The sequence below is a fragment of the Gymnoscopelus braueri genome (genome assembly GCF_963280865.1).
Source record: "Gymnoscopelus braueri genome assembly, chromosome: 15".
NCBI lineage: Eukaryota > Metazoa > Chordata > Actinopteri > Myctophiformes > Myctophidae > Gymnoscopelus > Gymnoscopelus braueri.
The window spans coordinates 11,652,473-11,665,337 of NC_137620.1; the positions used below are offsets into that span (position 1 = coordinate 11,652,473).

At 38.5% G+C, this 12,865-nt stretch overlaps 1 protein-coding gene across 1 annotated transcript; it reads left to right on the forward strand.

Annotated features, from left to right (window-relative positions):
• Nucleotides 1–228: 228 nt before the first annotated feature.
• LOC308102115 (cerebellin-2-like) lies at nucleotides 229–5,284 on the forward strand (the record flags this gene model as incomplete). The annotated part of the gene is made up of 4 exons (XM_080451718.1): nucleotides 229–577; nucleotides 828–905; nucleotides 2,722–2,847; nucleotides 3,759–5,284. 4 exons carry the CDS (start codon nucleotides 229–231, stop codon nucleotides 4,040–4,042), a joined length of 837 nt encoding a protein of 278 aa, XP_080307844.1. The 3' UTR covers nucleotides 4,043–5,284.
• Between the last annotated feature and the right edge of the window lie 7,581 nt (nucleotides 5,285–12,865).

The following is a 12,865-nucleotide window of genomic DNA, read 5'->3' on the forward strand; positions in this document are numbered from 1 at the left end:
ATACCCCCAATTGTATAAGTTATATATAAACATACTCTACCATACATATTGTATAAGTTATATTGTATTAACAAACATACTCTACCATACATATTGTATAAGTTATATTGTATTAACATACTCTACCATACAGATTGGACACAAGTAAATTGTATTCATTTTCGAAAAAAGTACAGTACTTGGGTTAACGTACTTAGTTACTTTCCACCACCAAGCATTTCCTGATAGATGGGGATTCCCCTTCACCCTCCCTGCAGGAGTTTGTTGTCAGATGACAGCTCTGGCTCTGCTTATATAAAGGCCTTTACCCCTCCATCCTCTGTCTCAGTGTACCCAGTGCTACCCAACAGGTGCATCAAGAACATAGACATCCTCATGATGGCAAAGAAGACACACATCCTGGCCCTCTTGACGTGGACAGTTCTGCAGTCTGTCGCCATATGCGACACCGCCGACACCTGCGTTGCAGTCAGGCCGTGCGACAACGCCAAAAACATCGGATCTCTGGAATCCACGACGGACAAGAAGTTGGCTGAGCTCCAGGCTGCAGTGAACTCACTGACGAAGCAGAATGCAGGTAACTTGAGAATTGCCTTGTTGATAAAAATCCTAAATGCAGTTCACCATAAGACAATATTATCTGACATTAACCATTCAATTTGATATCTCTAAAATGTCAGTGATACAATGTGTGCGTGTATTATCATTTTACCACAGCTAGATTTAATGCACAGCTGTAGATCATGTTTTGCTTATTGTGCAGTTGGGCATTAACACAAAGCATTTAGTGAAGCCTTTTTACTGGATATCTCTTAATGTGTTCACAGATCTCACGTCTAAAGTGCTAGAAACTAAAGCACAACTGACCACCTTCGGCAATGACCTCGGAAACCTCAAGAGAGATGGTAAGTTAATAGTGATGCCTTGTTAGAAATCATTAAATAAACTAGAAAAAATGTGCTACTCGGAGCGCAGGTCTCCGCCAGGCCATAGTCGAAGTCAATCTTAGCCAATCAGGATGAAATATGAAAAATCACACCCAGTGTGAAGTGGGCGGTGATCATCATAGTGATAGAAGCTCACTTTAAAAAAAAATTTTTTTTTGAAGTGCATAAAACTATTTATAGGTTATTAATGTCATCATGTGTCTCGCTAGCCAATCACAGTGCTGAATAGAGTCAGCCAATAGAGTCAGCCAATCACAGTACAGCTAGTGGTGTACTAATGAGCCAATCACAATACAGCTAATGAGGTGTCCCAACCCCACTTATAGGGGCGGCTACACCGCCCAAAAATTGGACAGGTCTGTCTTGGTGACATGACTATAGACATACAGTGTACCGATTTGCGGGATTGTTGTGATTTCGGTTGACCAACTATGTGTTCACTTAAAGGTAGGGTAAGTGATATATATATATATATATATATATATATATATATATATATATATATATATATATATATATATATATATATATATATATATATATATATATACATACATTTTTTTGTTAAAAAGGTTAAAGTACTATATTCTGATAGTAATCATTGCTACAGAGCATTTTTTCGGTCACAGGCATCTCTCCAGCTCTTTAGTAAACAGAATATATGTACATTTTCAGGTAGGTGACAACATTTAAACCAATCGGGGGAGAGCACTGAAAATGCATTTTCTGTTAGTTAAAGAGCTGGAGAGGCATGGGAGACTCCTTTTACTGAACAAACACTCAATGAGTACTATCAGAATATAGAGCTATTTAAAACTTATTTTAACCTAAGTAAATCACTTACCCTACCTTTAAGAACTAGTAACAACTAAGGGTGGTGAGTGATGTTTCAGTTGAGTCACACGCGCGGAGAACAAGATGTCACCAGGCAGTATCACACAAGCTCTGAAGTTTAATACACACATAGAGAATATATACATAGTATTGGACACATGATGTGACCAGGAGATATGAGACAAGGACAAAGACAGAATGGATAGAATAGAACATGCATCTCGTATCATTGTGCACAGACGTCAGTCTCTCTGATAAAGTACTGTAGTTGATGGTCATCGTATCACATCGATATCAATATGCTTACGTAGATGAGATTCACCACATGTGTGTACTGGGTCAAGTAGATAATAAAGGTCATAGTGATGTTTGGACAAAAACATCACTGCGTTCATGATTTGAAACATTTTATTAAAAACGGGCCACTCCTGCAAACTTATGCTAATGAAGCTAATCTTAGCCAATCAGGATGGATTATGAAAGATCTGACAAAATCTTTTTTCTTTTTTGCAAAAATAATATGCCTCCTGGTGGCGCTATAACAGGAAAAATGCAGACACGCTAGTGAGTGTTTTACATTCCCGATACCTGCTACTGTATATGTGCTGCACACAGAATGTATAATTGTTTCCTTGTTCAATTTGCAAGTATGTGCTGCACCGAGAAACTACCTTGTTTAAGATGATGATGACGATGATGTTTTGAACCCGGTTTCCTGCTTAAGTGCTGACATTTTTACCATTGAGATAATAGAGCCTGCCTGCTTGCTCAGGGGATACATTGAATCTTGACCATCAGGTCACAATTTGTGTGGGATTATTTGAATGCTATTGATTGATTGAACTGATTCATGGATTAACCAAAAATGTCAAAGAAAATGGAGTGAAATTATGAGAAATTGTAATGTTTTCTCCCTGCTCTCTTTCTCTTTTGTTCTCAGTTGGTCCGAAAGTGGGCTTTTCAGCATCGTTGGCAGATAGGGCTGATGTGCGTGTTGATGGATCCCAAACCATCGTGTTCAAGAATGTCTTCATCAACAACGGCAAAGCCTACGACCCTGCAACAGGTACTGAGAGCCAGCTGAAAATTCACAGCCTCAGAAAACTGGTCTTTAACGTTTTTCAGGACAAGGACCCCTTAGCTGAGAGATAGAGATGGACCCCCAGTGTAAAATTGTGTTGCAGATTAAACTTTTTCATAGATTTCATAGATGGCTTCATAGACTTGTTTTGACAGCACTATCATTTCTAATGGATTCATGTTAATGTGTATTTTCAGACATTTAACCACTTAAACCGTCAATACTTAGTAAACTTCACCTTTGGCTCTGTACTTGGTTCGCTCTCTATTCCCTTCACGCCAAACCTTTTCGTCGTACAATTGGCGATCTACAAGCTCAAATTCGCTTGTGAGCTTGTAGATCTGCCATTCAAGGGTTCAAGTGGTTAATGTAAAAAAGTAATTAAAAAAAACACAGAAATTGGTGCTCAAGTGGTTAATGTAAATTCACTTGACTGTAGTACCTACAGTCAAAAGTCATGCTAAAAGGATATTAAAAAAAAAGGTGAGGGGGCTTGTTTCCATTGTGGTCCATTATTGCACTCAATTCATCAGTAATACATAGAACGGACACGGCCCCTAATGATTCCATATTAAAGGAATAGTTCAACCAAAAAAGTACTTATTTTCTATCAATTACAAACCCCATGAAGCCTTGAATTCATGGAGATTTTTTTGTTTTTGACATATTGCTGAGCCAATAATTTGGTGTATTTCCGGTAGGAGACACAAATAGACTCATTTGAGTCTCCTACCGGATACATTAGCATCTTTCCGCCGGTAATGAAATTATTGGCTTAGTAATGCGACAAAAACAAAAATATCTCCATGAATTCAATGCTTCATGGCGTGTGTAATTGATAGAAAATAAGACATTTTTTGGGTGAACTACTCCTTTAATGGTGATGTGTCTATCAGGTGTCTTCACTGCTCCGCTGAAGGGAGCGTTCCAGTTCACCTTCACAACGTTCGGCTACAGTGCTTATTACTCCGGGGCCAAGCTGGTGAAGAACGGCCATCAGCAAGTCACCACCTGGCAATCCAAAGGAAAACATCACAGCGACAGCACCAGCGGAGCAGTGATTCTGTCACTCAATGCCGGGGACAAAGTGAATTTGATCAATTGGGGGAACAATTTTCAAGTATTTGACAATGTGAACCACCACACTACTTTCAGTGGCTTCCTGCTCTTCCCACTGTAGACATTCTGTACTGTCTGTAGACCAAGTGTTCTCAACCTTTTCATGACCCCCCCTTACGTGACATTTGACAATTTGGCCAATGTGGTCCTAATAAGGTCGTAAAAGTCATTTGATTGTAACTTTATAAATGTGCAGATACCCTGTATACACTTACACTGCACGTTGGTTTGTTTACTGTTGAGTGAGAAAACAATGTTGCACATTAAGCTAATCATCTGGGGACCCCCCAACATAATTTTGGGATCCCCCTGGGGGTCACGTCCCACAGTTTGGGAACCACTGCTGTAGCCTGTAGGCCAGTGGTTCTCAAAGTGGGGTCCGGGGACCCCCAAGGGGTCCTTGGGGGGGCTCCATGGGGGTCCCCAAGCAAAATAAGTTAATATAGCATCAAGATCAGTTTAACCCCTTCAAACCTATACCGTATATACATGTGGTATTTGAAAATAGCTGATCTACAAGCTCACAATGCGTCACATTGCGAGCTTGTAGATCATATTTCTGAATCGTTTTAACAACACAACTCATGTGTATATGAGGGTCCGCAGCCAAAAGCATACTAATGTTGGGGTCTTTGACATGAAGAAGTGTGAGAACCACTGGTCTATGCAGTTGAACACAAGAGGAAGTGTAGAAAATAATGATTTTTCCGATAAAACACCTTATATCCAGTAGTGAAGCCTTTCTTGCCTTTCTTTTATAATTAGACTTAAAGGGGTATTTCACTTTAAAACACGTCTGGGGTAATTTTAACTTCTACTCTGGCTTTTGTGTTTCACCCAGGACAGTTTGTTTTAAGTTGCTTGATTCAGTATTTTTAAATATTTGATATTAATCTTAATATTCATGACACTCCCCTTCCAATATAAACCCATTGTAACTTCAAACTCCATTTTAACCATTCCGGTGACTGATATTGTCCTAATGCCTTGTTTGTTCAATTACTTTTTTTCATTTTTAAATATCTACACATTTTTAGTTTTTGTTTTTAGTTTTATTAAACTATTAAATACATATTGAATGTATAACTTTAAACTGGTCTGGGGTGAAACACAAAAGCCAGAGTAGACATTAAAATGACCTCAGCAGTGTTTTGAAGTGAAATATCCCTTTAATTGTCCTTGCCTAACAGTATCTTCTTGATTTCATCCTATAGTTCATGTCCTACTGGTTGTTTGGGTCTTACATAAAGTACATTATTCTGGTGTATTTTCCTTCTAAATAAATAATCCACTGTGCATTTAAGTTGTGTGGCCTGCCTCCCTTCATTCAAGTACACCATTTTGTTTTTTTTAGCACAAGGACCCCTTAGCTGAGAGGGATAGATGAAGCAGGGACCCTCACTACCTATTGTATCACATTGTGTTGCAGATTAAACTTTTTCATAGATAGCCTCATAGACTTGTTTGACAGCAAAATCATCAGTGTTGTATAGATTAATGTTTTTTGTTTGTTTGTTTGTTTACACATGTTATGTTCTATTAATATGTTGGCAATGGTGGAAAAAGTATTCACTATTTTTTTCACAAGTAAAAGCATCAATACTGCAGTGTAGAAATACTACACCGCAGGTATCGGCAGAGTATTTCTGTGCCCTGTGTATGTAAATAGTATGTGCCATTCCACGCATATGATAGGCATTCCATGCATATGATAGGCATGTTTGCTGTGTAGCTGTGTGTGAATCCACGGAGACGATTGGTGGGGTAACTTCACATGTCGGAGAAGTTCCTCTTCTTGGCCGTATGCCGCTTCTTCATGTTGAAGAACAGGTGGGGTGAAGCTTCGCCACATTTATCAACAGCCGACAATTTGTACGCTGTAATTGACAGGGTACACCTGCCTGATAAATCACACGTGGACGTGGTCGTAAACTGATTCCTGGGCTCTAATTTGAGCTGGATTCTACGTTCCAATGACAAATTAAGGCTTCAGAAGTGCATTCAGGACTAGAGATTACATTGTTGCGGATTGTGCGGATTGTGCTGCTCAGCAATTCGTGTTTTTAACAATCTTGAGGTCTTACCGATGCACAGACATTTTAACAGGTCACCTGTTGTTGGCTGTTGAACATGAAATAAGGCCTTTGATGTTATACTTTTCCCCTGTATGACGGTGATTGAACAAGTTACAGTATCTGCTATTTTTGAATAGCCCAAAGAAATCAAAAAATGGCTCAGATTCTTTACCGGTCTAAATGGGTTAAATAAGTTGCTGTGCCATGACTATAGTGCATGAGCTAGAAGGCTGAACAACCAGACTGCCATAGCTGGATCCTTGAATGGGCATGCCGGGCCAGGGGCCCATGCAGACATACAGTATACAGTATATGTTCTGCCCATGGGGCCAGCTTGAGTTGTAAATTGAGTTTATATAGGAAGTGAGTTCTACAAGCTCAACGAGGCGTTGAGCTTGTAGATCTGCTTGTAGATTTGCTATTTTCAGGCAAAGAGGTTTGGTGTAGACGAAAAAAGAGCGGACCAAGTACAGAGCCGTCGGTCAGGTTTACTAAGTATGGAGTGTTTAAGAGGTTAAATGTCTGAATATACGCATTAACATGAATCCAACAAATTCCTATAAATATATGTGTAAACAAACAAAACAAAAAAACGTTAGTTTACACAACACTGATGACAGTGCTGTCAAACAAGTCTATGAAGCCATCTATGAAATCTATGAACATTGTATAGGCCTACAGTGTATAGTAGGGGGTCCCTGCTTCATCACACTCTCAGCTAAGGGGTCCTTGGCCTGAAAAACGTTGAAGACCAATGGTCTAAAAAAAATCCTCTGCTCACTAAAGACCAAATATTTATTTTCGCTGTCCTTTCTGGTCAACTGGTTATTGATGGCACATGGCAGGTCACACATTCTCAGGCTTTAACTAAAATCTCCAGTATCACTGTCTGATAGAACTGTAGCATGGCGGCATCTAGTGGTGAGATTATATTAAGACGCATGGGGACTGCATTGTACAGGCATTTCTAAATTGAAAACAAACTAACTAACACAAACAAAATGTCTTGCCTATCAACAGTAGACATCTGTAACCCCATTTCATGAACAGACCTCAAATAGCTTGCCGTCTATATAATGAAGAGTTGTTACTAAATGAACCAAGGCAATTCAAGCCCATTTTATTTGTATAGCACATTTCAACAACCAAGCAATAACATGTGCTTTACACGGAACATCAATCAAAGGAAACACAATAATACAATTATAAAATTACATTAGGATGCATAAAACAAAAGAAGTAAAACTGTATAGATACAGTTACAGTGCAGAGGAGAAAAGAAAAGAGAAACATGTATTAATTAAATAACTCAGTCAAAGGCAAACAGAAATAAGAGTGGCAGCCCTGCAGTTTTCTGGGACCTTGTTCCAGATATGTGGTGCATCAAAACTAAATGCTGCTTCCCCACATTTATTTTTGGTTGTAGGGACATAAAGCAGGCCTTTCCCAGATGACCTGAGAGGTCTAGATGGTTCATGATATCGTACAAGATCAGAAATGTATTTTGAAATCATTTCTTTGACACACAGGGAACAAGTGACTTAAGTAATCTCTCAAGACACAATTCAGAGCTCCGCAGCTAAATCTGTCGGCAACTCCCATTACGACGCGTAGAGTTGTTGTTATAGAGTACTGAAGTCCTGACGTCACTCGTTCATCCCCTGGGTTGCGGAAGTAATTTCTCTATGGAGAATAACATTGGGTCATCTTAGAATCGTCTCATATAAGAATTGTGGTCCAAAAATACAAAAACTGTCCCGGCGATATTGTCAGGGAGGTGTCGCTGTATCGTTTATGATAGTCAGTCACTCATATTTGATAAAGTCTATTTCTGGCGAAAATGTAACTAATTTGTCCGCAGTAACATTAGCATTTTCTCACCGTCAGTTGATGCTTCATATCCATATGAGTCAAACCGCCGGGGTCATTTGTTTATTTTTGGAACACAGTTCTTATTTGACACGATATTAAACAAGTCTATGGGAATTCTGAATGGGGGAAATAAACTGCAACCCAGGTAGGATGAGTAAATTACGTCAGACTTCAGTGCTCTATTAGGAATGAAAACAAAGGAGCACCAATGGAAGAGGAGGGCTGAAGGACAGTGAACGGGCCGACATCCGGTCTCTACACAGGGAAATGTACGGTGCCCAGAGGCATTTTTCTTTTCTTTTTTGTTGCTGATGGGTTCCCAGATTGGGAGTTAAGAACTGGAGTGATATGCTCCACTTTCTTGGTCCAAGACGTCCACGTTACTCATAAATCTAGTACTGAATCATTCCACCACTAGATTTGTATATTCTGAGATGTGTGTTTTCTAAGCAAAGTCCAAGATTTGAGGTGACACATCACACCGGGGTATAGTTTATTTACTTGTGCCTAGATTTTCCTCTCTGTCTCACAGAGGAATGCCCTTATCCAAAAAACCTTTTCCGCAGCAGCCATTAAATATGGTAATTTTACATTATGTACATGTGTTACCAATGATACTAATTAAGGCGCTGTTCCATTTAGTGTAGAAGAGCCTTTCCAGTGAGCCTGGACCAACATTCACAATAACGATGTATGAGAAAGTGACCATCCAAAAATGTTTGATGCATGGACACGTGATTAACATAGACCTCAAATACTGTAGTTCCATTTACATGATAAATTGGTTCAGATGTGATGATAATATACAATATGATTCTTTAAATTTCTTAGAGCTTTTAAAGGCCCATCATCAACAGTTGTTCTGTTCTGCTGCTAACTAACCGGGAACTATTGAGAGGCTTCACAATCCGAAAATTGCTGTTAAATGGGATTGTCGCCAGTGGTGTACTCAAGTACTGTACTTAAGTAGAATTTTGAGGTATTTTTACTTTTACTGGAGTATCTCCAATGTTCAATACTTACGACTCCACTACATCATATAGTCCATGAGCCAGACAAGATTTCATTATCGAAAGAGTGGGCAAAACCATACCTATATTAAATTGTTCATAGGGTCAATACGAGTAAATAAATATATGATAACCTCTCCACAGGAGCAGCTTTTGCATGGTTATCACACATTATGTTATTTTCCCCATACGTACATGACAGGTGAAAAAATTACAAAATTTAAAAAAGATTTATCATAATGAAACTTCCTGAGTTGATTAATTACATGAAGACAATGATTTATCGTATTACAAGTTTTCTGAAATTGTATATTTAAATATGCAAATTAGGCATTTAGTCCATGAGCAAGAGCCCCAAAATTGAGCCAGATATTGAATATTCCCTCGTTAAAACCTTTGACTCCAACATCTTAACAAAATGAAATAAGTATGTTGACTCTGGCTTTGTCCAATGTTCCAATGTTGATTCTGGACAGTTATGCAAATGTAGGCATATTTTCCTAATGCCTAATTTGCATATTTAAATATACAATTTCAGAAAACTTGTAATACGACAAATCATTGTCTTCATGTAAGTAATCAACTCAGGAAGTTTCATTTTGATAACTCTTTTTTAAATGTTGTAATTTTTTCACCTGTCATGTACGTATGGGGAAAATAACAAACTGTGTGATAACCATGAAAAAGCTGCTCCTGTGGAAAGGTTATCATATATTTATTTACTCGTATTGACCCTATGAACAATTTAATATAGGTTTGGTTTTGCCCACTCTTTCGATAATCATTGCTCAATTTTGGGGCTCTGCATAATGAGTACTTAAACTTTTGGTACTTTAAGTATATTTTGATGCCAATACTTTTATACTTTTTTTCTTCAAGTAAATGTTGAATACCAGACTACCAGAGCACTTCTTCCACTACTGGTTGTCACCACGCAGTCTTTACACCACTCTGGCAGCACCACGACTCTGTTTGAACTGAACAGAACAGGATATTACATTACACTTCTATTTATGACAATATGGCTGCTGTGAAACATTTATTTTCTTCCCAGTTTCTGCTCACTTTGAAGATTTTGACATCTGGAATTTCGAATCTTAATCATGAAACTGTTGTTTTGTGTGGTGCCAGTCAGTGTTGATTTTGACAGCAAATTTTTATTTAGTTTTAGTCATAGTCTTTTGAATCAAATTCCATTTAGTTTTAGTCATATTTTAGTTATCTGAAAAGTTAGTTTTTGTCTAGATTTTAGTCGACTAAATCTACAGTTAATTTAGTCCACTAAAATGTATTTTGGCGGTGCCTTGATGGCATAGCAATGGCTCGACGCGTTGTGAGCTTGTAGATCGGCTATTTTCAGAGAGCAACACTCGAGCGCAACCAACCATAAAATAACATTTTAGTCTAGTTTTTATTTGTTGACGAGATTGTCAATATATTTAGTCTTAGTTTTAGTCATCATAAGTTTTTATTAGGTTTTCGTCATAGTTTTAGTCGACGAAATCAACACTGGTGCAGTTTTCTGAAAAGGTTGTGTTGCTATATCAGTGGTTCTCTAACTTTTTCATGTCAAGGACCCCCAACATTGGCCGCCGACCCCAATCGATGTTAACGATTTTTCAAAAATACCAGATCTACAAATTCGGTACGAAGTGACGTGCTATGAGCTTGTATATCTGCTTTTTTGAATAGCCAACCAATGTGCTATACTGTATATAGCTAAAATGTGCAGGAACAAAAAGCCCAAAAGTTGACAATACCCCTCCCTGGGGTAGAAAAATGTTTGTTTTTTACTATCTTTAAGATGTCCCCTTCATGAAATGGATTGTCCCAAGTTTAACTTTTACTGCAAACGTCATGAAATTGATCCATGAAGTGACTCACTACGTAGGCAAATTAAAAATGCCTGCCCTGAAAGAGGGAGTTCCCAGTCACTCCTTTGTCATTTTCTACCTGCCGGTTGTTGCTGGTAGTGTCAGTGGTAGAAAAAGTACTGAAATTATTTACTTAAGTAAAAGTATCAATACTATATTATAGAAATACCCTTTTAGGGCGCGCTCCCACCAAGAGTTGGCTGGCCGCTGTTTGCAGAATCTGCCAAAGCATTGTCAATGCAAATGCGTTGATTCACGCAAGAGCAGATTTTTCCGCTAGTCGCGTAGACTTTGCGTTTATCTGCTCTCCGCGACTAAGCATAAAACTGCTGGAGGCAGGAGCCGATTTTCTCCCTCTGTCCAATCGGGTGAGTCGAAGGCGGACCGTCTCAAGACTCAGGAAGCAACATGGTGCTCAAGGCAGCAGGCACAGGCGGTGCGGGCTACGGGGAGGCTCCTGAAAGTGAGTGACAGGCGCGACACTCCCGTTTTTTAGAATCCGCTGGCTGCAAAAAACTGTGGCCGTGCACAACCTGCGTTTAACAGCGGCCAGCCAACTCTTGGTGGGCGCGCTCCCACCGCACTTTTATTTTACCTCTGGGGCAGAATCTGCCAATGCTTTGTCAATGCAAATGCGTGGATTCTTGGAAAAGATCCGCAAGACCAGGAATCCACGCATTTGCATTGACAAAGCATTGGCAGATTCTGCCCCAGAAGTAAAATAAAAGTGCGGTGGGAGCGCGCCCTTACAAGTAAAAGTCAGACATTTTAAATTTACTTGAGTAAAAGTACAAAAGTATTTGCATCAAAATGTACTTAAAGTACCAAAACTAAAAGTACTAAAATGTTTGAAAATAGCAGATCTACAACACACACATGTTGACATTAGAACAGCAGTCCAATACACAACAATATGATGACAATAATAGCTGGGAGGGAACTCTCAAAAAACAAGTTTCTGATTTGTGGCATGGTGTTAGGTATGGGCATAAGGTTTTCAAAAACCTTCGCAAACGAGTTGGGTTTGCCCCCTAGAGGTTGGTTTGCAATAACTACAATATTAGATAGGTGTAGGTATGGTCGAAACCCCAAATAATTGATAGAGCCAAATCTTTACGAGTTCCCTTCCAGCTATTAAACATTCATTCATTTGACATGAATACTTAGAGCGTTCTAAGTATTCATGTCAAATTTATGTCAGTCATGTGTAATAATGTAATACTATAACTCTTTCCAGGACATATCATAAATGAAGTTATTATGCATACACTGCAACAACTGTGTAACGGTTGGAAGTATAAAAAGACGAGAAAACTGATCCAGTCTCATGAGAACTCAATGTAGGCTGTTGTTACCCTATAAAGCCACATGGTGTCATCAGAACACAATTTCATAGCCAAACATTTAGACAGCTGGTAAACACAGCTGAACATAAACCATACTAACATTAATATTCTGTGTTATGACTATGTCCCAGCATGGACAACTAATGCACAAACATTTGATTAATGAAATAAAACCACAGTTAATAGCATTAATAGCAATACCTCAATTTAGAATAAATACTTGTTTTACTTGTTACAAGTAAAATTCCTTTATTTGAGTAAAGGTACAAAGTAATACTATTGGCATCAAAATGTACTTACAATACCAAACATAGGAGTAGAATGGCCCATTTCAAAGTCAATTTATCGGATTGTAGCCTAATTAGTAATAATGTGTTTACTTTAATGATTTTGTAAGGGCAAATGTCATGTCATTTGGTGTCACTGTGTAGAGGATTTAGGTCAGTGTGGAGTAGAAGTAAAAGTACTTAAAATTGGAAATACTCCAGTAAAGTAAAAATGCCTTAAAATCGTACTTAAGTACAGTACTTGAGTAAATGCACTTAGTTACTTTACACCACTGCCGCCAAAGGGGTGAACCTGTGACCTTCCAATATACAGTACAAGTCAGAGAGCAGTGGTGTAAAGTAAATAAGTACATTTACTCAAGTACTGTACTTTTTTTGGACAAGTTTGAGGTATTTTTTACTTTACTGGAGTATTTCCAA